The following is a 26,192-nucleotide window of genomic DNA, read 5'->3' as shown; positions in this document are numbered from 1 at the left end:
CAACACCTTTTCATCCTTTGCTGGGCATTTTAGAAATCCCCTCCACCAGCTGCAGTGAAACTGTAGAGATATCAAGGGGAAAGAGGTCCTAAAAGATACTGCTATGTTGAGTAGCCTTCCAACGGCTTAGCTATTAACTATTATCACCTCAGTTTTAACAGTGCTTTCTGGTAGCTTCAATAAAGCATGTCAGAATTTCACTTGCCAATGTTTATAATTTGTTTGTCATTGTTACAGTTGCACTCAAACCCAATGACAGTGGGCTTTGTACAGTCAAAGCCAATCTACTTTACAGGAACGGAACCTAACATTCAACACACTAAGGCTGCACTTTTCTGGGGTGCACCGCATGAGATGTGAAGAATATTTGAAGCATTTCAGCTTTTAATATGCACACAGTGTACCTGTCCCAGTCTAACCACGATGTTTGCTCGGCTCCTTGCAAAAGTACTTGAACTGCAGAGCTTGAGAGGAATTCTACCGTAACTGATTAATCTTCTCAAACAAAATGTTCAAACTCTGCAGTCCAGAGGCTAATAGAATCAGCAGCAAAGTCAAATCTTAAAAACAAAGTAATTAAAAGTCTCTATATTTTCTTTTTAGCTAAGTTGTTACCATGCTAGTTTGAGCCAGACCCAGGCTGCCACAACCCATTAATTCAAGGAAATTTGACAGAGCATATGATTCCAGTGGAAAACAAGCCAGGGATCCTACCTCCTTCCCATAGTCTCACAGAAGCCCTCAGGCAACAGTATATATGGCATTTAAATTGCTTTACCCTATGATCTTCTAAAGGTCACCACTGGCTATTAGTTACTCACCCAGCCCTCAAAACCTACAGGTTTAACTATTTCACCCCCTTTTCCACATCTAATCCCTCATCCCAATACTGTTCTATCACCTAGAAACAATCTTTCAGATTTCTTTCCTTATCTCACCCAGAGTACATCTATATCGTAATTCTCATCCCAGTTCAATTGAATACCTGCCTATCTATGACAAAAAGACCTCACTTAGCATTTACTCAGTTCAGAAGAGATGCAGGTTGCCTACAGAAGCTGCATTTTATTGTTCTTGTTAAAAAAATCAGGATACAGTAGAGTTCAGAAAAAAAATAAAATGATGCAGCATATTTAATGGAAGTGAAAATTGAGCTTCTCTGATTTCCGTATTTCCACAGTAATTAATTCTGGACAATTGATAATTCTGTCAGGAGTGAAATCAGTAAATCCTGCAGAATAAGCTATGCACAAAATCAACATCCTAACAGAGTAAACAGTAGTACTGCAGTACAAGCAATAGAAGCAGATGAAGGCTTTCAATGAGCTAGTCAGCTCACAAGCCTCTACTTAGTCCATTGTCTCGGGACAGTTTTGCCCTGTTCTGAAGAAAAGCAATGACTGCACATTTTGAACTTGATACCTTTTGAACTTGCCTAATCTACCACCAGCCAGATCAGAATTCCCCTCAACTATTTAAGAAAGCTCTACACCACTGAAATAGCTCAACCAGTGTCTTTAGTCTGCAGAAGCTGGAGATACAACATTCACTCCCCTCTCCCCTCATCATACTGGCATGCAAGTAATCTAAGTCCCATGATTCTTAAATTTCTCCAAATCAGCAGTCTTCAAACTTGCAACAGATAACCGTGTATGTCCAGATTTCACACTCAGTTATGAAGACAGTGGAGGCAATGCAGTATTTATACAGGCCTGCTTGCCACAACCTGACTGATCAGTTTGGAAACTATTTTCTCCTCAGTGTGCCATGTACTCTCAAACATTTTGAGATGATAATAAAAAGGCTAGTCATACACTTAATGGTAAAAAAAAAAATAATCCAAAACATACATGACTGAAGTTGCTATATGCAGAAGATATATTTGCAATTTAACCAATCCACCCATAGTAATTGTTTATTCTTTGAGTTGTGAAGTTGCTTAAGAGAAGCATCTAGTTATTTGTACGAGAATCCTTGGTAAAAAGAACAAATGCATATTCCTTGTTTGACTAGCTATCACGTCTTGCTGTCATCTCCACATCCATATGCTGCCACTGATCTCCAAGCCCACAAGCTGGAGGACAATTACACTGCTTTGCCAGCACCTTGATACTGTATTCTTTATGTAAAGCCAGAGAATTTAGTGTTAAAAGCCTTACAACTCCACGTACTTAAAATCCATCCCATCAGCAAATCTAATTTAAGAAGTTGGACTAGCACTAGTCTTAACTCTTTAGAGAAATCATTGGTTGTGTTCCTTTCCAGCACTCACTTGTAAAAGGTTGTAACAAGGTTACATAACTGCAGCACCCCTCTCCAATGAATAGAAGAAATCACACAATCTCTAGAATAAGAAATTTAGTAATCAAAAGGCAGAATGCAATTTCTTCATGTACAGCTGTCAAACCATTATGATATAGCTGCATGTAATGGTGGAAAGGGCCTTGTTTAGGAACACAAGTGATAAGGATACAAGTTCTTCCAAAACGACAGTGACTGCACAAGCAGACTGGGAACTAACTTGGCAGTTTTTATTCTTCCAAAAGAGTATAAAGGTAAGATCAGCTCAATTTATCATACAGTTGTTAAACTTGACATTTAGAAGCAGGAGTACTGCCTTTGTTATCTGAACAGGAACATACAGTGGTGCACATCTTTAAGCTAGCTAAATGAGCCGTCGATTTTCTGGGATTTTAGCTTGGAAACGGCTTTCAAAAAAAAGGGGGGGGGCATGCCTAGACACACATCTCAGTGCTATAAATATAGAAATGCCACAGTGACACAACATCAAAAACAGAAATGTCTTTCTTCTATTTTCAGTATGGAAAATATATTTTTGAAAAATCAAATTATATTAGTTGCATTCTCTGCTTTAATTAGCTATCATTCTGACAGAAAAACATCATGTAGCACTCATTTTAAAATTTAAGTACAGCAATAATAATTCTAAAGCCACAGATAAGGTCCAGTGGACTTGGAATTAAATTAAAAAGAACAATCCAACATTGAATCTTTTCCATGGGGCATAAAACCATATTCACTGCCAAAACTACCGCTTAGAAGATAACTACTAAAAGGCCTAGGATAATGTTGCAAACTCCAAAAATAGTGCACAATTCAGACAATGCACCAAAAGTCACTATCTCACTATCCCTTTTATTTTCTGACTTACTAGATTAGGAGCGAGGGACTTCTATTTGTGTACCAAAAGATTCAGCTCCAGGAGGGTCCTAAAAAGTATCCCTGCTACTCAGAGAATTATGATGGTAATAGGCGGTAAGGTAGAAACTTCTCTGAAAGATATTTACCTTCAAAAGTCCAAGCTCATCGTTAGGAAGCTGCAAAACACCTTCACTAGAGAAGAAAAGCAACAGTCTTTTTTTCCCTTTAGCATAAAAACGTCATGCACAATAAGCAATGGAGTTTCTCACTTTCAAGCTTGGTGTTTGTCTCATCAAAAATAGTGTATGCAGGAAGACTAGGGAAGAGATCATCCCCTCGTATGCAGCACTGGTGAGACTGTGTCTTGAATATTGTGTTCAGTCTTGTGCCCCTCACTAAAAGAAGAATAGTGAATTGCTTGAGCATGTACAGAGAAGAGCACTGAAGCTGGTGAAGGGAGCAGAGAAACAGCTGAGCCCCCCCAGAATTGGGGCTGTTCAGGAGACCTCATTGCTCTCTACAACTACCTGAAAGAAGGCTGTAACAAGGAGGGTGTCTGTCTCTTCGCAGGTCAGAAGTGATAGGATGCAAGGAAATGGTCTCAAGCTGCACCAGGGAAGATTTAAATTGGATGTAGAAATAATTTCTTCACAGAGAGGTCAGGCATTGGAATAGGCTGCCCAGAGAAATGGAGGCATCACCATCACTGGAGGTATTTGAGACATGAATGTGGCACTAAGGGATGTGTTTTAGTGATGGGACAGTAGGTCAGGTTGATAGCTGGACTTGATGATCTAGAAGGTCTTTTCCAACCTAGACGATTCTATGATTCTCTACTTTTGAGAATACACTACCTGCAAATTTTCATTCAGTTTTGGTAGCTTTCACTGTTCTAATACAGGAACAAAACAAAGCATTCAAATAGGCATATATGCTCACAACTTATTGCCTGTACTGGGAACAGCTCAGAGTAATTTGTAGAGACCTATATAGGGTTTCTGTACAATTTTAGTGGAGTTCTGGCCCATGAATCACATAACATCTCAAAATAACTTTTTTTGGTTTGTTTCATTTTTTTTAACTCATTGCCACTGTGAGAGCTTCTGCAAGACTAAAACTTTCCTGAAGTCAACCCATTTCTACCCCAGTGCAACTACAGCAGCACAGTTGTTAGGACAAGAAATAGCAGCCCATCCATTGTAAACATCGGTACTTTTGACTAGTGGCACTATGCTGACAAAAAAACATCAAGCGATCAGTCTCCCCATGGAAATCCTCAGTGTGCGACTTCAGTGATTCATTAATGGTTCTCATAACACTTCACAGCCAGGCATTTTCACACACTGACCACTTCTCTGTTCTTAAGAAAAGAGTCACCTTCCCATCTTTTGTTAAATTAAATTAACCACAGTTAATGTAAGAGCTATATAAATGTCTGTACAGGATAATATTAGATATTAGCATCACAATTTAACAAGGCCAGATCCTTTAGAGATATTGAAGTGTGTTGGTTTTGTGTTTGGTTGGTTTCTGTTTTTTTTTTAAATATATATATATATATATATACACATCGTTTACTCAATATACCATGGGCTAATGTAGGCTTATAAAAACATATTTAAGTCTGCAATATAACCAAATTTTTGAATATCACATTGAAAAAATGTATTAGATCTTGATTCTCTGCACCTCAGCTCATAGCCTCCCCCCATTTCAGTTCCTGATCATTTTAAAATCATACATAATTTAAAACTAAGACAGATCCCAAGCTCAGCAGTGATCAAAATAAGAAAAATCCCCTTTCACTTCAACTAAATTTGTTTTAAAATACCAATATGGACATAACAGTTTTAGTTGTAATCTAGAACCTTGTGATGCTGAATAGTAAAAAAGCCTCTTAAGACAAACTCATAAAAGTGATCTACTTTTAGAAAGGATCTGACCCAGTTTTGTAAATTGTGTAGCATGTTACATCGCAGTGTTCTAGCTGTTCCCTGATGTTTCTTATTTAGAGCATTGTTACTTCTTTAAAAAGAGGGACTTAACTAAGACAAAACTTCTTAAGACATTAATGCTTTGAGACCTAGTATTCCTATTTTATCCCCCTTCCATTTTTAAGGCTATGTATTTCTGAACTGATGAGTCAGTGACTGTACTTCCACTCAAAAAGATTCCTCGTTCTTAAAGAAGTGCTGTTTAAAATGCTTTCAACTGAGCTGAATGGCTACAGAAGATGAGCAGCAGAAGTTTACATGCTCTTTAATCATAGAATCATATCATAGAACAGCTTGTGTTGGAAGGGACCTTAAAGATCATCTGTTTCCAAAGCCTTGCCATGGACAGGGACACATTCGGCTGTATCATGTTGCTCAAAGCCCCATCCAACCTGGCCTTGAACACCTCCCTCTACCTGCTGGCCACTCTGTTGATGTACTCAGGATGCAGTTGGCCTCCTGGGCTGCAAGCGCGCACTGCTGGCTCATGTTGAGTTTTTGATCCATCAGAATCCCCAACTCCTCTGCTGGGCCATTCTCAACAAGTTCTCCCAGTCTGTCCTCTTGCACCCAGGTGCAGCACCTTGCACTTGGCCTTGTGAACCTCATTAAGTTCACAATGGCCCACTTTTCTAGCTTGTTCAAGTCTCTTTGGATGGCATCCCTTCCTTCTGTTGTGTCGACTGCACCACCCAGCTTGGTGTCCTCTGCAGACTTGCTGAGGGTGCACTCAATCCCACTGTCTATGTCATTGATAAAGATATTGAACAGTACTGGTGCCAAGATGGACACCTGAAGGACACCACTAGTCATTGACCTCCACTGACTGCAGCTCTCTCTCTGGCTGTGGCCATCCAGCCACATTTAATTCATTTAAGGAATTACACCTGGTGTTCTTTCTTTTTTTTTTTATTTTTATTTTTTTATTTTTTTTCATTTGATACTTAAGTGCCTGAATTTTCTTCTTTCGGTCAGCACAATTACAATAACTTTCCCTTTCTTACTATGTTTCCTGTGCCTGGTTGAAGACTCAGGGATTTTCAGCATGTGCTTTAACAAAAGACTATTGCTTTATTTGAGGGCTCCCTTTCCCTGCTTTTCCAATGTTCCTTAACAATGCTTTTTCCCACTTGAAAACTTGGTAGGAAGGGTGTCTCTGTGTATATGAATGAGGCCAAGAAACCAAGTTATTCAAGGTAAAGAAACAAAGCTTTATGTACACTTGACAAATCTCAAATTGCTTCTAGAAAGTAAAATAGGATATTCATCAATATTCATTAGACAAGTAAAACTAATTACAAGTAAAACTAATCACAAGTTAAGCATTTATATTTGCAGCCCAGGATGTCTTAAGGGAACAAAAAGGAAGACAGAGGTAGGATGACTCGCCTATTTCATCTCTAAGGAAAATAAAGAATTTAGTTGATTGAGTTAGCTAATTATGATGCCTAACTTATAAGTCACTAAAGAAGAAATTAATTTAATTTCAATTGACCAAGCTGTAGCACTTCATAAGTGACTGGTTTCTAGCTAAGAATATGACCTTCACTCTAACCAGTAAGCTTCAGTTCCCACAAGTTAGGGAAATTACAGCTTTTTAAACCAGTTAGACACTGCCTGGTCTGGTTACTCATTATGTACCTTGTTCCCTCAGGCCTTTTTTAAGTTCTGTACAACAGAGATGAAAAAAAAGCTGTGCCCATTCTGTGGAACATTTCAGTACAGGACATTTTGTGTTTTGCTTTGTTTTCTTAAGTCAAAATGCAAAATGTTTTTTTCTCCTCATCCTAAGGCTCAGAAGGCAGATATTTGTTTAGAGAAGAAACTGGACTTTTGATGAAGGCAAGGACAAATCAAAAACTTCACTTTGTCCAAGTAAGCATGGAGAAAATTAAGTATAGAGAACACAACTATCAGGAAAATTTAAAAGGTAAGTTTATATAATGGGAGGGGGCAAAAAAAATGTTCTGCTCACATTCATGTTAGATGATCAGTGTATTTAAAACTGAAGATGGTCTTAACTTTTTTTGGAATTAACATGTTTGGATTTATGTTAGCGAAGGTCATGCAAGAATAAGATGAATCTGCATAATAAATCCCATTAATTGTCATTTTACTCATCCTGGGACTAATCAATCATCTAGAAAATTTGACTTAGGTATACAAGTAATAGAGATGGAGCAACCAGTACCTCTATGCACTTAGAAAAATAATCTCTGTGCTACAAAAAGAAAGCTTGCAGGAGACAGAGAATAGAAGTAGCCAAGGTCTCTACCGCATCTGTGAGTAGAGAGCAAATGTAAGCCTAAAAATAAACAAACCAAACCAAACCAAACAAACAACAAAAAAAAACACTAGCTTTTGAAGCAACTGCATGGGTTACATGTCACACCAGAGGCTGAGACAAAGCAGCTGAACGTATGCAGTTATGCCTTCACTGTGTTGCTTCCCAAACAGACTAAATTAAGAAATCATACTTAAGATGTCTGTTCTATAAATAATCTGTTTTCATTTAAATACACGTATAGCCCATTTCAAATATATTCTTGTGACAAAATAATTGAAATATGCACAAAGCAGGTCATAGAGAATACCAATGGAGAGGAACGGTGTCAGACATGAAAATCTTCCCAAATTTTACCAAGATCTTATTTCACTTATATTTTTTTGGTATAAATGATTATGTAACAATTTAGTACCATTATCATATTTTGTACCATTTTGTACAATTTAGTACCATTATCATATTTTGTATTGAACTACCTGTATTGCCTGATATGGTTCGGACTTGCAAAAAAAAGTGGGGTCACTGCATAACCTAGTACTGCATCATGCAGTTTGACACAGCTGTGTCTGCACAACTGGGCAGGGGCAAAAAAATCACAGGAGCAGACAACACTACCTTAATGGGTAGCTTTAATTAACAGGTAGCTTACTTTCCAATTAAAGGCTTAGGTGTGTTTTTTTCTGAGGTCATGTAGACAGCAATAAGTGCCCACTGGGTGCATTCAGTCCCAGCTGAAGAAGCTTACTGCTTAAACCATGTTTTTTTGCCTTTTTTTTTTCTTTTTTTTTAATAAAAATCCCAGAAATCGTAACTTCTTTAAGTACTAACTACTCATTTATTTAGAGCCATTTCCAAAGAACAGTAGAGGACAGCTTCAAAGAGGAATATATGCTTTTTGTGGAGACAGAATTTCAACATTATGTTCTGATGAAAACAGAGGGAGGCTAGACTCATACCTGAGCGAGAATACATGCAGGTATTTTCTATTCTAAAGAAACTGCTAGTGATAAGGTCTGGACTGAATGTGGTAGAGCGTGCAAATACAACCAGAGGTAAATACGTTGTGTTAAACTCCTCCTGACTTCTTTACCAGAACTGTAAAACAACGTAACACCTTGGCCCCTGTAACTTGCCAACAGTTGTTTGTTTTAAACTGGACTTTTACTCAGATTCTTCTAATAAAAGAAGAATTCTTCTAAACAACGTTGAGCCAGAAAACCAGTTTAACAATTGTTTTCCATGCCAGGGAGAATTCAGGAACTTTACCCCAGCACTCCTTTATTAAGGAAAAATGGGAATTTCTCAATGAGCACATAGACAAGATAGACATCCTGCAAACTGACAGACTTGTGCAGCACTGCTGTTGTACATGATGCAAAGCAACAAGAATCTGCTGGGCCAATAAGTCACATCACAAAGACAAACTTTACAGTATCTAAGCAGCCTTTAGATTTGATATCTAGGTCTCTGCTTACCTAACTACATTACTTCATCAGAAAACTGCTTCCAGAAAAAAAAAAAAAAAAAAAAAAAAAGATAAGACCCTGAACAGAAGAGGTAGAATACCCAAATATTCTGAGCAATCTTGGCAAATGCCTCAAGACAGTGCTGCAGTATCAGGCATCAGCTAGAGCCATCCTAATCTCAAAAGGAATAAGGTCAGAAAGCAATGCAGCTGAAGGCCATCCTAGAAGAGAGACCAACGCACAGACAAAACAGGAGCGAAGAATATAAGCTGGTAGTACCAAGTCCAGAGCTGACAGGACACCATGGACATTAAGACACCCTTTACAGGTTTCTCTCCTAAGCAATAGTGAGGGTCTAAGCTAACAGAGCAACTGTGCTTTTTACAAAGCTCAACAGTTCCTGTGAAAGGGTGGAGGGAAATCAAACAATTTAAATACTTATCTCCTGCACTCAGTGGCTGTATGTTTTGATCTTATTGCCTTTGGAGTTTGAGTGTTTATGATCTTTTTATGATCTTTTATGATCTTTTTTTCATTATCTTTCAATGACAGATCTCCATTACCATCTTTCCCTCTGGCCTTTGTGTATGCATCTAGATAAAATAATCCTTCCATTTAAGGCACAAGCAAAACTACAGCTCCTACCTCAACAGTCCTAAACATTCCTGGAAAAGCAGCAAATTAGAGGTTTGAATTGGAAATGCTAACCATCTACCACAAACCACAATCACCTTCTAACCTAAGTTAAAAGGAAATGTTTTGGTAAGTACCTTTGGATGCATTCCTACAGGAAGTTTTCCCAATCCCTTCTGTTATTGATGGTTCACCTACTGTCCTTCTAAGTGCTGAATTTCTCTGCTGGTTCACCCCTCAACCACAACTACAGATACTGTCAAAATTCCTGAAGTATCCTTCAAAAATGAGAGTTAAGAAAATCTTCTTTTCTTCTACAGTGACCAAAGGACAAGGATAAAAAACTGTATGGCTCTTTTCACATTGGTAAAAAATACAAAGAGTATTTTATTTCACTTTCATAACATGCTTGTGCTGCCCATGTTATGGAAGAACCACTGAATTCTCCATTGTCATTTAAGACAGGTTTATGCTTCATTTCTAGATAATATCATTGTTTCTTCATTGAAAGTATTCCTTGAAAGCTAATTCAAGTGCTTGTTTGGGGTTTTGTTCTTTTTGTTTGTTTTTAAATAGACTGCTTTGTGACTGTAATGCAAAGAACAACAAACCCAAAGATACGAAAATACACATCCTTTCATTCTCTGCCTAAAAGCAGAGAAATGTACATGTCATTTTCTTATCCTTTACTCCTTCTGAAATCACGTATATCTTTTATTTCATATAAAAATGCATTTTAGAGATATCAAGCAGTAGATGAAACAGCAGGAAATAAAATCAATGAAATTCAATCTGTGAACCACCAACAGCAGAGAAGAGTAAAAAATGTTAGGACAGACCAAAAAATTACCATTCAATGTTTCTCGTCCACTTAGAAGTTCACCAGTCAACCAAAAACAGTGGGGAGAAAGAAGTACCAAGTTTGTCAAAGGTACAAGAAACAAATGGTAAGTAGAAATCCAGTAAGTCTCTATAAAAATTTGTCTGCTACAAAGCCCTACAAGACTTTCCAATTGCTAGTACTTGACAGACCACAGAAATGACAGACCTGGGGACTTCCAAGCCTGGGACTGTCTCAAAAGCTGATTATTCTCACCATAGCCCAGTTCATAGCACACTTTAAGGAATTGAAGGGCAGCTGCATCAGATACCTGTTTGATATAAGTACCCATCCATACTGAAATTATGTTTCTTTGGCTCTGGTCAATATACAAACCTAAGCATACTAGAAGATACCACTAAAACTGTTTTGCTAAGCTACTTTGTTTTCTTTCACTGATCCAGATAGCTTACACATCAGAACATGCATAGTTAACCACTAGATTTTACCCTTGTTCCTCTTGATTTAGAAGATTACAGTTAAGTTCACCAACATACCAAAAAATATACACATATATATAAATAAAACATACTCTAACACCTGTTCAAAAAAACACCTATTTTTCCTCTTCCTCCTCCTGTGCCTCTCCCACATTCTCCTTTAAGCAAGAAAACACGTTTTATTTCACCAAGACTTCCTTCAGAATGCATTACTTCTACCATGAAGGCCCTTTCTTCCCCTGTCTGCAGTTAGCAATTATATCTGCCTTTTATACTGTGAGGTATCAGGAATAAGCATTTTTTCCAGACCTAAGCAACTCATTTGTTATTAAATCCTCATCTTCTTGAAGATAATACACACCAAAAGATAAACAGAAGTAACTCTATCCTCAATTTGTAGACAAGTGAGAGTAATTTTCTCCTTTTGTATGTGTACACAGATACTCTGAAAAAAAACAGTGCAAGTTTTTGCTTCTCCAAATGGCCACCTCACTATGTTCTTTCTGAATGCTTAGATAAGAAGGCTAAATGTATGCAGTTAGTTTTACTATGCTGCTGTACTTCTCATAGTACTGTTTTAGAGACCATAAAGTAAATCAGCTACAAACTCTCAGAATTTCTAACATTAGTCTGCTTTGTACGTTCAAGGTCTGTAGGTTCTACTTAGTCTAGTCACATGGGCAAAATTCAGCTGTTAATCACCTTTTCACCATTACTTGGTTTCATTAGTAACACTACTACCGCATTTACTAGCCCTTTTCAGAGTGAAATATTTTTCCTGCTATTGATTAAGTATTTCCACTGCATAATTATGAGAAGTGCACCTGACACAGTAGCTAAGAGCCATCTGGTCTTCAGTGAACGATTAACTTAAAATCATTGTAAGTAACAATTTATGATTTGTCTTGGCAGGCTGCTACAGTAAAGTGCTCTGAATTTGTGAACTAGCTTTATTTTAGAGAACAAAGTTGCCAACTGATTTTCAGGACTGAAATACTACACCCAAACCTTCAGCTTAGAAAATACTGTTATTCTAATGTATTTTCTTGATGTTGTTGCTGGGTATTTGTTGTTGTTAAATCCCAAGCTATACCTTCTAATATACTGAAGGAGTATCAACACATGCAAAATTTTATTTCCATTCACATATTTTACAGGCTTCTGATCAACTGTTTGTACTTCCTTGCTAGCAGCCATAGCTTTAGAATCAGTAGCGGGGAGGAACTTACACTGGTCACTCGACGGTAGATCTGCGCAGCATTTTGGCACTCAGAATAAGGATACTCAGACGTTGCCATCTCTAGCATACACATCCCAAAAGCATATACATCAACGGATTCATCATATTTCTCCTCATACATCTCGGGGGCCATGAACTCTGGGGTACCTTAAATTAAAAGAACGATTCAGACTCTAAATGTCTCAAAGCGAGCAGAGGCTGCTGGCGTTACTCACCGCAGGAGGAAGCAGTTGGGCAGACCTGTGAGACAAGAGAAAGTGGAGGCAAAAAGAAGAGGGAGGAAACCCTTAGTCACTCTGTTCCATCAACATACTTTGTGAGTCTTCCATTGCAAGGTCTTTATGGAATAAGAATGGCATGAAAGGGCTGATGTAATTCTTGTTTTATGCACGTTAGTGTAAGAATCAAAACAGACTGGATCAGGCATCAAATGGAGGGAGGGGGGATAAGAAGAGGGGAAAACAGTCAGACTAGCCATAGGCTGCAAACCAAATACTAAGGAGAGTTAAGACACTTACCTTTTCTCCCTGTAAGAAAGGAGGCACATTAAACCTGTTTTCAAGAATTACCTGACTGCCCTCTGCTGCAAAAGAAGTAGTACTGGTAGGAGCCCACAGCTAGTCTCTGACCTAGTGCTCTCCACCTATTTTTTCAGGTAGAATAGTTCAGGAAAGGCCTTGCAATGAAAAACTCTGTCGTTAAAACATAATTCTTCATGAAAAAGGATAAGAAGTAATTTTCTGCAAAGGCCACTCACCAGAGCCCTCTTCTTCATATACTTACCTTCCCACCTGCAGTATATTTATAGGCCTACTGCAGATACAGGCATTAGTGAGGAACATCCTACAGTCAAAAATACTTAGAAATACAGAGAGATTGAGTTACAGGCATAGAGCGTGAGATTCAACAAGTCCCATTTAAAGAGTTTGAAGAAAATTTTTGCTCAGGGAAGCACCCTCACTGCACCCTTTGCAGTCCAAAGGATTGCACTGCATGATTAGATTTACTTTAAGCCAGAGATGCAAGTTTGATTGTTGTAAATTTCAGAACAGAAGTATTTCCTGCAGACACCAGATTCAAGACAGTTTACAAATCATTCAACAACCACATTGCTCCTTTTCACCACATGAAATCAGAAGAGAGAATGCAGTTGTAGCCACTTATCCAAAGGCTAACTATTAACAGCAAAATACAAAGCTGTAATTTTCTAATGATAAGAGTGTGTTTAAGATTATTTTTTTTTTTGTATTGGATATTTTTCATTCCTACTCATACTATGACCTGGTTAAGAAGCAGGAAATATTTCAGTGACTACTTGCAAGATGGTTTACAGGGATACATCATTGATCCCATCTGGGAATCTAGAACAGGACTGTTGAGCAATATTGCATTTTAGCAAGCTTAAATACTAGGAATAAAAGCAACTTCATTCCCTGCAGCCTACTGACCCAACTACAAGAACAAAGCTGATAAAACCAATTCTTTAAAGAATTCACAAGAGAGGTCATCCTCGTTCTATCAGCCCAATAGTTTATTTCTGGAAAAAAAAACTCATTAGGGAATACTTAAGAACAGACCAAGTACAGGACTACACTTCCCCAGTGCATCCCCTTCCACAATCTGGGGACTTCCTGAGTAAGACATTATACCACAATTTGAAATATTTTTATTTTTTTGATACATCTTAGTTTTTGATTACTCTCAAAATGTAGGGGATTTTATATTAACACCTGGTGACAATCAAAAATATTGGTCATGCAAATTAATGCTAATATCAATGCTGCTTGGTCACCAAAATCCATTTGGACATTTCATGTACAGGCATATTAAAGGTGAGATTTATAGTTAAGAGAGGTTTTATCAACAATGTTGCATGAAACTGTTGGGCAAGGCATTAAATCTATACTGAAATACTTAATATAAAAAAAATCATAAACAACCAGCATTTCAACACGTAATCTCATCAGGAACAGCAAATGATCTCAACAGACGGGAAACGCAGCCTGCACATCTTCAGGCTTTGACCATGTACCTTTGAAGCCATATTTTTAAGGAAAGCTCTTAAGATTCCAGTTCCCAAGTATGTAGACTGGCTAGCCAGCCTTCAAAACAGTAGAGGCTTACCTATCACACTTTTGGCAAAAGAAGCTCGCTTCAGGGTTGCCAGACCAAGGTCTCCAATCTTGACTGATCCAGTGGGGCCAGTAATGAAGATGTTGTCACATTTTAAGTCTCTATGAATAATGGGAGGAGTGCGTGTGTGTAGAAATTGTAAGCCTTTCAGTATCTGACGGCACCAGCTTCGTAGTACTTTGATTTTCATCACTTTAAATCTTTTCAAATACCTAGTGAAAAATAATAGTACATTAAACAGGTTCCAACGTCAACCCATTGAAGAGTGTCAACGTCAACAATTTGAAGAGCTGAAGATGCACCCCTAAAACATAAACTGCCATATTGAGAACTTCTACCCAATTCCGTCTAACCAGGAGACTAAAGAGCTGAAAGATAAAAGCAAAATACTTGATATATAGCTAATAATTCCTCTGCATACAAAGTAAATCTTAAGATAATTAGACACTTAGTTTGCCAAATCTCAAGGCACTGCTTCCCCAACAAAGAGTTAAAAACTTCTGTATTACACCTCCCTTATCTACTTATTTAAGAAGATTATTTCCCCCTACTTTTCATCCTGTAACCACTTACCACTTAACCACTATAAACAGTTAGAACCTTTTCCTTGATGAAACACGGGGCAGGGGCAGTAGAGCCAAAGATGCTAACAAAGAACAACCAAGTACAGAGCTGTTGCAAACTGTGCAAGAACTATGAAGTCACTGTATCTCAGTTATCAGTATTAGTCCAAACTTTCTGATCAAGGACCCCAGATTATACTTTAAATCTATTTCAAATTTACTTGATGAGTGGCTAAGCAAATCAGAAACTCTCAGAGATCACCTCCTTGGTGCTATTCCACATGAGATGTGATCACCGGAATCTGAGCAGTTGCTATTTCAAAACTATGGACAGATATGAACATGAGAAAAAATCTTTTAAAATGTTATGCCAAAGAATTGATGGGAAAGAGTTCATACATAATGTCAGCATTCCTTAACTGTTCTAACAGCCTTAACTGTTCTAACATTGCTGCTTTCTAAAATCCATGTTAGAAGATTCAAAAAATCTTTTCCAATCCTTGAGACAGAAGAGTGTGATCTTATCCTACTCTTTGACTCCAACAGATTAGAGATGCCACAAGGTGAACAACCTATGACAATATTCAAGTGTTTTCCAGCTGTGTAGTCTCACTATCCCTCTCCAGGTAGAAGAGTTTAAAGTGAAGAGTTCCTTTCTTTCTCCTTTTTAAAAAATACAGGCTGAAATACATTTAGCAAAGGAGCTGTCGAAATAGTATGCTGCATACAGCAATAACTTTATTCTTATGTAGCCAATGTTACTCAGTTAAGTCTGACCAGTTTTACACTGCCACAAGACTGGAGGTAAATTCCATGACCAGGACGGAATTCAGCAGATATATTCTTAAAACCAAGTCAGGCTCAATTATTCCATGGCAGTGTTCAGTCTCTTCTGCATATCCACTTAATCAGAAGAATAAATCTTGATAAAATTACGTGAATCAATGCCAACAAAAAAACTCAATATGTAAATCCTTGTTACTTTAACTTCTCTGGTTCAAAGGGAGATCTGGAAAGTAAGTTGCGAGCAATAATTTTGCTGTGAAAACAGAACTGTAAAAGCAATCAGGACCTTGTTCCAGAAGGAGTCTCAAAACAGAATGTAAAGACGGAGAGGGGAAAAGCCAAGCCAAGGAAAGAGACAAGCTGAAGGAGGTCCTGGATCACATCAGCTACCACTTGAATTCTTGCTATTGACACAATCCTCATTCATCTCTCTTGAGCCTGTTCCAAAGATCACATGGTAGGGGCACTTCAGTTCAGCATCTGGAATCCCTAATTACATTCTTGGTTTCAAATATGCTAGTCTACTGCCAGCTTCTCACTCTTAAAGGACCTGGGTCCAACCATCACCCAGCATCCTGCAGTGTTGCTATAATTTTTCCATAACACTGTCATGAACTAAGGCACATGTCACTTAAGGCAGAAAGCATTTCAAAATGGAAATGTATAAATACTTAAAAGTACACGGACAGCCATATTAGCCAGCATGTTTTCAATTTTCCTAACATTATATGGTAATTCAGGTTAGAAGAGACCTCGGGAGGTCTCTGGTCTAAGTTCCCTTTCCATGCAGGGTCAGAGAGAAGTCAAACAGGTTATTTTGGGTTATATCCAGTCAGGTCTTGAGAGTCTCCAAAGATGGAGGCTGCACAGCCTCTTGGGGCAACCTACTCCACAGCCTTACTGTCCTCAGTGTAAAGGATTTTCTCCTTATACCCAGTCTGAACCTCTCCTGTTTCAACGTATGCCTGCTGTCTCTAATCCTCCTGCCATGCACTAAGGGAAAGAGCCTCTGACTTCTTCAGAGGCACTGGAAGACTGCTTCTAGGTCTCCCCCAAAGGCTCCCCATCCTCAGGCTGAAGACACTCGGTTTTCTTAGCCCCTCCTCACACAGTAGGTACTCCAGCCCCTGACCGTCTTGGTGACCCTCCACTGAACTTGCTCTTCATCTCGTTCTTGGCTATTTTACAGGGTAGTAGTCCATTAAAGACAGGTATTTGATCTGAGCACAGAACACTCCTAATAGTTAACTACAATGAACAGAGAAAAACAGGAACTAGGGTTTGGCTGTCTCTATCTTTTCTTTTTTTTTAAAGCAGGAAGGCTCATGACCTATCAAAGCATCTCATCTCCAGGAGCTAGAGGAAACCCTACTAAGCAGAAATAGTTACGAAGGCACGTATCCTATCAGATTAATAACACTTTCTTTTTAAGTAGATCAGAAGCACATACTACCATGTCCTCAGGAAACAAAAATAGAGGTTGAGACTTAAGTCAGGAAAAAAACCTGCTGTCTTCACTAATAGCATAATTAAGACTTAAAATGGACAAGAAATATTTTTTTTTCCAATATTTTAATACCATGCTAATGTATAATATCAGAAAGCAAATTCTTACAATAATTGAGTTGTAAAACATTTCCATTGGTATGCAGAAATTCAGGGCCTTTTCTTTGTGCGAAATAAGAAATTTGCCCAGGCAGCATTTGAAAAGGATGACTCCACAATATTACGTACATAAATAAAACATGAGGAATAATTGAAGATAGCATCCCATTTTTCTTAAGTTCATTATTTTTTTAAAACGAAGTGGCAATGATGGCTATGTCCCTAGTCTCAAAATGAGGAAGATATCACTTCCATGAAAAGCAGATAATATAGACATACTGAAAATATATGGAAGTAATACTTAGTCAAATTTCATACGCTAAAACAAGAGCACAGTGCAAAACCACAATATGACACAGGTAAGTGAAACACTCGATATTAAATTTGGTGTTTCAGAAATTTCTCACACAATTAACCTGTCAGGTCTTAAGTGAAGTTGACAAGAATAAACTAAAATATAACATAATACACAATTGTGAAGAAAAAAAAAAAATGAAAGTCTACAATTTAAAAGATAGCAATTAAAAAGAAAAAGTTTTTTTCTGGATAAAAAGACCTTAATCATTCATAGTACAAAATAATCCCACGGCCAGCAAATCTAAAGTATTTCTTCCCATCAAAACATTATCTTATGGCTATCTGTTATTACTGTCTTATGTTGCTTATGCTAAGAAAGGGAGAGAAGAAAGTTACATCCAACATTACATACACTATCATAAAAATAGGTAATTGTGAATAGAAGCACCTATACAGAGCTGTAAAACCTTTATACTGCTTGAAGTACAGGACATAGAGCAATTGATCCTTTACTTTATCTGAAATACCTTAAACAACCTTTAGAAAAACAAAAGCCTTTCCCAAACATATGGATAAAGAAAAAGTTGGAACATCTTTAAACCTCCAGCACTATTTCAAGAGACAAACACTTCCATATAGTTACAGTCCAGACTCCCAAGACTATTTTTTCAAGCTTTAAGCATGTCCATTTGTGGCTATCAATACGCATTGCAAAAAAAAACACGAAAAGTTCACAGGCTATTTTAACCAAATAGACTGCAAATTGTTTCCAGCTCCTACAGTCTGCTCACATATTTAGGATCTGAATGCCTCTTCAAGACTTAAATGGGCACCAAATTAAAACAATGACCCACAATATATGAATTTCAAATCCTGGCAACTTTAATTCCAGTAGATTTATGACAACTGGATGCTTCTGAACAAGCTTACATCTCTGCAAGATTGTACAGTGCAAGACAAAGGCATGATTTCTGTTTAACTCCCTCCAAGCTTTACACACCACTAGAGGGCTCTCACAGCAGTTTGATTTGCTGGTGTCTAACTGACTTAAAGACAGATCTAGCGTCACTCAACTACTTTACATGGCAAAATTGCAAATACTTCCAGGTTTTTCTCATGTACTACTTCACGAATTTTCAACTAAATAAAAAGGGTGGTTTTGGTTTTGTTTCTTTTTACATCCAAAGCCTCACGCCAAATAGAAGGCAGCTTGACAGGAAAGGGAAAAGGTCTGAAAAGTAAAAATAGAGCATTCTCTTTAAGAGACCAAAAAATTTTAGAGTTCTCCTGCATGTGCTTACTAGGATATCACAAGGAAGAATCTGACAATTTTGCTAACCTGAAGAATAACCCATTGTACCCTGCAGTACTAAGACTCTTCTTAAACAAGAATTTCGCTACAGAAGTTCAGTTTCCACTAAAAGGGCTTTGTTCTTATTCTATAATAATAATTCTATTCTGAATTATCATCTGTTTCTAGTGCTCGAATTTTGTGCTAATGTTTATCATATGCTTTGACACGGTTGAATTTACTTACGTTTTCAATGTTCCAGATGTCATGAGTTCCGTCACAAGAACAATACATTTTTTTCCTTTGACTGTAGACTCCCAGGAATCATAGAACCTGACAATATTGGGATGCTGAAGCCCTTTTAGCATCCCAGCTTCCTCTTTAAATCTTTGTCGCTCTGACTTGGACAGTTTCCGATCCTAATGAAAAAGAAGAGAAAGCTTTGCTTTATTGCTTAGAAAAGTAGCAACCTGAATGACAATTATGTACAGGCAATGAACAAGAATTGGCATCTTTTAAATGCCATTTTGCTCACAGTTACCCTTAAATACTTTATTTAGAAGACATTCTATTACTGCTTGTTTAAATCATAATTTTCCTTACAGTCTGATTGCTCTCAGAGGTAAGACTAGGGAGGCTGTGAATTTTCTCCTCTTCCTGTTTCCCTCCCACACTCCAAAGAGGTTGTCTGACTTGAGGTAGAAGGGGAACATAACGTCCGAAAACATTCAAGTGTTCAAGGACAGGCAAAACAGGATCATTTGAGGTGTATTTCAGAGATTTATATATATATCTAATATACACATATTAGATATATATTTATAAAGTTATTCCTTCACGTGTAGAATCCAGACCACCGGTAACAGATTGTATTAACTCTCCATGAAAGGAGTAGAGCAGCAAACCTAACATATGGGATGCACTTACAGTAGACAAATGAATTTGGGTTAGATTTTCTTAGATTAAAAGTATGACCTCATGATTGAGCAAGTTTCCTGTAATCTACCATCAAGGAAAACAAGGACATAATTCACATTAGAGACAGCAAGCTTTTGGCCAGAGACGAACCATGAAAAAGCATTCCTGGACAATATTACTGTATTATCTACCAACAAATGGCTATCCAGTATCTTCAAGACTCTGACCAGCTATTTCCAGAACAAGCTGCAAAAAGCCTAGTGCGATCTTTCAGTGTTGTCAGTTTACCAATGCATAGTCACACCAGTCGGCCTGATCAACTGACATGAATTGGATCCATATGCATATTCAAAACATCTCAGGACACACTTAAAGACAAGAATTTTACAATCAGCACTTCTACCAATTATTTATGAATAACTAGTGACCTTTGTCAAATCTGGGCAATAATTTTAAGTCTCTCAATTTCATATTTCCTTTTCAATTAGAAGGCAGTATAAGCATGCAGGGTTTACTCATACTGCTCACAATCTTCTGTTGTCCACCAGGCTGTAATTCCTTTTCCTTTGTTAACAGTTAATGTGTTTTCTCAATACAATTCACCCATGTTAATATCTAAACCATCCTCTAGTCACTTAAATTATCAACATTTTCCAAGAAGCCCACAGAGTATCTTTAGGCATGGACAGCCTACTTCATTTCCAGATGAAGCTCCAGTTTGCAGGAGTGTAAGAGTCTTCCAGGTGAAAGTCTGACAATAGGTTTGAGATTGCTTCAGAGATCAGTAGCTTAACAGTGCTTATAACTGTCAATCACATATATTTATGTGTGGGTTTTTTTTAGGAAGATGCCAAATTCATGTCACAAATTTAATTAATAGGTATCAAGAGTTTTCAATCCTGAAACTACTTTTCTCTGCAGAAATTAGTGCTACCACTTCCCCTGCGCAGAAATTAGCACTACCACTTCCCCCTCTCCTAAAGAAAGCATCCTTGCGCAAGCATAAGTTTTGCTAGACGGTGTTTGCAGAAACACTAAGCAAATACTTCAATATTCACATCTGATGAGATTGCATTGTGTTTTTTTTTTTGTTTTGTTTTGTTTTTAATATGGAAGGAATGCTTCTGTTTGAGCTTCATTATACTGCTAATAGTTTTCCTTTCTTTACAATAAGCAGCAGCACAAATTCTGTCCAAGACCAATTTATCCCAGCTGTTACAAGCAGCTGTGATGCAGAAAAGCAATGAGCTGCTACAGGTACTTCAAGCAACAGATCATATGCACATGCCTTAAGAAACTCAATACTTAAAATAGAACATAAAATTACAATAAAATAATAATTTTTTACAAGGGAAATGAAGCAAAGTGTTCTCAGCCTCTGCACTTTATCCACATACTTCATTTTAAAACCAGTGTATAGCTGTTAAGACCAATTACTATTTATAAATTATAAAAAAGGCTGCAACAATTACTTTTTTGTTACTTAATTTTAGCTACATAATATGAATACTTGCATTTATGTTTGTCCAAAAACTAGACTGTAGATGTACATTTGGATGATTCCTTTATTTTGTGCATTCTAATACGTTACCTACCTCAAACATTACTAACCAATTTTAGCCCACACTTGACATTAAGTTCTCATCTAAACCTGCGTAAGCCTGATCTCCCTTAAGGGCCTCATTCAGTCTTCCCTAGCACTGTACTACTAGCCCCAAATAGAAACTAACAAGTGCTAATCACTCTTATCAATGAACAGACTCCTGATGGGCACGCATATTTTGAGTCATTTCTCTTCTGGTCACATTAATGGTAGCATCGTGTTCCTGCAAACATATCTGTGACGTTTAAAGCAGACACTCAACACTCCAGTGCTGGCGTTAATAGAAGAAAAAAAATCCAGACAACGACAATATACTAATTCAACACTCCTTTGAAAGTCATAGTGTCCTAATGAACTCAGACAAGTTGGGACACAAACACAGGCAAACAAACACAAATCCCACCCAGAGCAAACAGCTATGTTTTTGCAACCAAGGGAACATCACACCTTTTAGTAGTGCACTGCAACAGCAAAAGTTAACATTAAACAGAGCTGTAAGAAAAGGACAGAGGCCACTTGTTTCATAAGACTAGGTATGCATACTGCCTTTAGCTACCCTCGTTTCCTTGGATCTTACATTGATGCATAGCAGGTATTTCTATTTCTTTCCCTAAAGGAACAGCTAGGTAGCAGAAAACAGTGAGCGTACCTGAAAAAGCAAGAAAACTAGCAATCAAGAGAATACTAGACCTCATGTACAATTATACCAACAAAATGAATCCATATACACAGACTGAGGTTATACTTGCACAAACTACCTTCCAATGCAAGCTGCAAATAGTTAGGCTGCAGGCTAAGCAAAAAGAAGGCAGTGGGGCAAGGGTGGCTGTTGCACATCTCCACCTCTAACGAAACAGTAAAAGGCATCATTGTGTATCATTTAAAGTAATCTATTGCCTTTGATTAAATTGTATTAAAGGTGAATCAAATAAGATCTATATCCCCTGCAGCTTGAGGTCTAAATAGGTATATAGAAAGATCATAGCAGCATCTATTTGCTGCTTCCATCCAGAAGCAAAAACAGATTTCACAATTTGACATTTCAGTATCACAAAGCATAAGATTGGGTAAACAGTTCTAATTTGACTTACATTTTATATTGCCAGAAACAAAACAAGAAAGGCATAAGATGCTTTTCTTAAGTCTGAGAAAATTTATAAAGAAGAAACCATTTTAAGAACAGCTAATAATACATGGTTAGATATCCTATCCTTTAAAGACCAATTTGTTTTGGAATTTCAACTAAAAATAATAAAAAAAAAAATGTTGGACACCCTCCCTCCTCCCTCAGTCATTCCTTTTTTACCATATAATGAAGCAACCCCAGGCAGACAAGACAAACTCCTAAGCCTAGACATTAGCAAATCACATTCTCGCATCTCAGTTATAGCATGTGCTGAGCCGATATAGCACAAATATTTAAAAATATACAAGCTGTCAAACTCGAGGAGAGCTTGCTTCCTAAAATGGACTTAACTATCCTATAAATTGGGCAGCATTGTTCTTCCTGAACCGATAGCTTCCCCAAAGGACTCAAGTGCCACATCCCAATCACTGAGCTGCCCTTCGAACAAACTGAAACAGATGCATCAAGCCCACTCTGTTCATTTCATTCATTCCTTTCCACCTACATTAAATTGTTTTGACAAGCCAGGACAAACAGCAAGGCTTCCCAGCACGTGACCCCCGGCTCTGCAGTGCCAGGGGCCTGAATAGAGAGAGGCAGTAAGTGAAACAATTGTTTGGCTCGGTACCATTCAATAACCTTTCCTCGGCAGTTTTCATTTATCCACGTACTTCCCTCTGACTTCTTTTGGTCAGGAAACAGCTATCAGCGGTACTTACATTATTCTACATAAGACAGGAATCTTGGCCATTCGTGATGAACCAGTTATTCCATCTGGAGGAGCGTGAATTAGAACTGCTACTACCTGCTTTCTATCCCTGTGCCTAGGTACCTTATATAAAGGAAGAGGAAGAGAGAAAAACAGACACAGAACTTAACACTCCCCCACATAGATTAACTGGTTTGCCAAGCCACAGAAAGTGAGGCACATCAGCAAAGTTCTCTATATTCCCTTGGTGACTTTTTTCAGCCAAAGCTCCATATCTATTCAGCATCTTTCTGAACGAGGAAAGGAAATACATTTCTGACACCTAAATTAATCTTACATTTCAGCTGGGTTGCTCACATACCAACTTCCTGCAGAACTTCTCAGAGTTGTCCCAGAAACACGGTGACAAGTAAGCGCACCTACCTGCACAGCACACCTGAAGCTGCCTTCAGGAGACACCTTGCTCCGCTCCAGCCAGCCGACTCTGCTCACAGCGAGCTCAAGTAAGGGTCTCGCCCTCTGTCTTGCCCCAACGTCCATTTTTGCTAACTATGAGCAACCCTACTTGATATTACAGAAAGAATTGACACACTCAACAGGCCTTAAATGGACACAGGTAAGCACTAAAGACATAACAACCTGCTCTCCAGCACTTGGGCACAGGAGACCAAGCAAGTGGACGAGAGAAACACTCCACATGGCAGGAACTAGATCTACTCTCTGCTCATGCTATACATCTTAAAAGTTAATTGTACTCTGCTAAGGAACTCAAAGAGCTGCTCCCTCTTCCACAGTATAAGGAAGATACCCAACAGAGGAAACAGACCGAGCACTTCACCTACTACAGACAGGTTTTGCTAGCTTTCTGCACGTCATGCCACTAGATCCAGAAATTCTGCATTGTTATACTGCTCACACAGGTAGTGGGCTTTGGTTGGTTTTGGGTTTTGTCCGTGTTATTTTTAAAACTACTCTAGAGCAGCACTGTCTAGATTTTTATCTTGGAGAGATGTGCTAGAAAGCACCAGACAAATTAGTAAGAAATTCTTCTTCAAGTGATGTGCTCTGACAATGTACAGTCATGTCAGCTTTCAACGCATTGTTGAATTACAGATACACTGAATCACAACCAAGGTGAAATATCCAGCTCTGCCGAGGTTACACCAAGCGGCATTTTTATCAAGCTTTCCAAATGTCTGAAATTTGAGGGGAAGTTACTGCGGCTCCTAGCCTATTATTCAAAGGAAGTAGTATACAGAACAGACAAATGTTCTTCTGTGTGCATTTGTGCAGCATATGAGAAAGGCTTTGCAAGCCTTTTAGGCAAGGTTAATGAGGGGTCATCAGAGGAGAAGCTAGCAAGACAGTGCTCTGATATTCAGTGCTGTTAATGGAACCAAGGCTTTGTAGGCTGCAGTGTTCTCATCCTGAAAAAATCTAGCAGTTAAGAGGAAAAATGAGTACAGTGACCATTAAGATAGATTAACAAAATATCAACAAAGAATCCACTGAGCTTAAAAATTGTCCAGCATTATGCAGTTCCTACCTAGAAATGGAATTCTGACTGCACAAGAACTGCATCTACTTTTCTGTGTCAACACAAACCACTTTAGACTAATGTTAAAAGACTAGGGTAGAACATGAGAAAGAAAAAGGAAGGGGGGGAGATACTGTTTAAAATGCATCTCTGCACAGCAACAGACATGAAAATTAATTAAGGATCTCCACATATCCTTCCACCAATATACCTTCCTACAAACCTCTGAACACAAAGAACAGATTAAATGCAGCTGAGCATCTGCCGTTGTAAAAGTATGCAAGAGGGGGTTTTTGTTGTTTGGCATACAGTTTCTCAAATGTTCAGAGCATTTGAGCACCCTGTTTGGAAGCTTAATTGTATAATACGATGTTTACAGAGTTACATAAATCTTTAGCTAACCACGGAGTTAGGAATCAGGTCTGCAAACCATTCGCTGTTCAGGCAGCTCCTGCTTCTTTGTACAGCTCTCCTACCTTCGAATACTCTAGCCTTTCACAGGCAAGTCTCTGCCATATAAGATAGTAGGGGTTGCTTCCAAAATTTGAGTTTCATAACAGTTTGGGGGCTCTGGGCACACGGGGGAAGACCATTAGTGCCAAGGTTGTCAGTTGCTGGATGAAGCATTCAGAAAAGCAATATATTAAAACTGTGGCTAATGAGGACAATGAGTGCCACATTTGGATACCCCAACACAACATACAAGAAGTCACTCTATCAAGAATTGCCAGAACACAGCTCTCAGTGCTTCCAGACTGCACTCCACACACATGGAATAATTTATTAAAAACAGACTGTCTTATTATACACACTGGTTGTTCTTTAGATAAATCAAATGTTCTTTCTGCCAAAACGTATAAATACATTAGCCAAAAGATAAGCTAAGAAAAAGAAAAAATAAACCAAAAAGCTACTTGCCAAAAACAGACAAAAGAAAAGAGTCAGGCTTCCTTGCCACAAAGCAACATCTAAAATTCTCTTTGATTTCAGAAGGCTAGGCATCTCCCAAACATAAAACTCCTAAGCTATCCCTTCAACAACCCAGGCCATTCATCCCCAGAAACATCTCTGCAAAGATTTCTGGAAAGGTTTTTGAAAGAAAGGGTTTGCTTGCTACTTCAGTGTTGCTTCCTTGTCCACACTTACAGAAATTAGAAACCAAGACCAATCTCTGTGCCTGCATGAAGTCACGTGGTTTGCTGGAAGGGAAGAACACCTTCTTCTTGATATTAGGCTGCAAGTCCCAAAACAAAGACTTGTAATGGCAGAAAAGCAGGCAGTCATATCAATACAGAGGATTAGTTAATAAGTGAGTAAATCTGAGGAATTCAGTACTCCTGTATTCTGGATGCTAACAACCAGCAATTTTCAGTCCCCTTCCTTCTCATTCTCATCTTAATCTGAAGACTGAAGGCGAAGTTCCTGGGATAGGCTGCAGAATGAAAGGCAACGCCAAGTTAACACTTGCTGTAAGTACCATTTCATGTCCCTGCTTGGCAAGTCTCCACAAGAAGATCCAACT

At 38.2% G+C, this 26,192-nt stretch overlaps 1 protein-coding gene across 12 annotated transcripts in view; it reads right to left on the bottom strand.

Moving 5' to 3' along the window:
* Nucleotides 1-26,192, bottom strand: part of WNK1 (WNK lysine deficient protein kinase 1) — a 104,729-nt gene that overhangs the window by 51,920 nt on the left and 26,617 nt on the right. For all 12 annotated transcript variants that reach the window (XM_035345567.1, XM_035345586.1, XM_035345608.1 and 9 more), the window contains exons 2-4: nucleotides 19,024-19,196; nucleotides 14,227-14,447; nucleotides 12,092-12,249 (exon numbers count right to left, since the gene is read on the bottom strand). In XM_035345567.1, the coding sequence (XP_035201458.1) occupies nucleotides 12,092-12,249; nucleotides 14,227-14,447; nucleotides 19,024-19,196 (552 nt within the window). The remainder of the gene's footprint in view (nucleotides 1-12,091; nucleotides 12,250-14,226; nucleotides 14,448-19,023; nucleotides 19,197-26,192) is intronic.

This window comes from Oxyura jamaicensis, chromosome 1 (genome assembly GCF_011077185.1).
Source record: "Oxyura jamaicensis isolate SHBP4307 breed ruddy duck chromosome 1, BPBGC_Ojam_1.0, whole genome shotgun sequence".
Classification (NCBI taxonomy): domain Eukaryota; kingdom Metazoa; phylum Chordata; class Aves; order Anseriformes; family Anatidae; genus Oxyura; species Oxyura jamaicensis.
The sequence above is the reverse complement of the archived record's forward strand: the minus strand, read 5'-3'. Positions and strand labels throughout refer to the sequence as shown.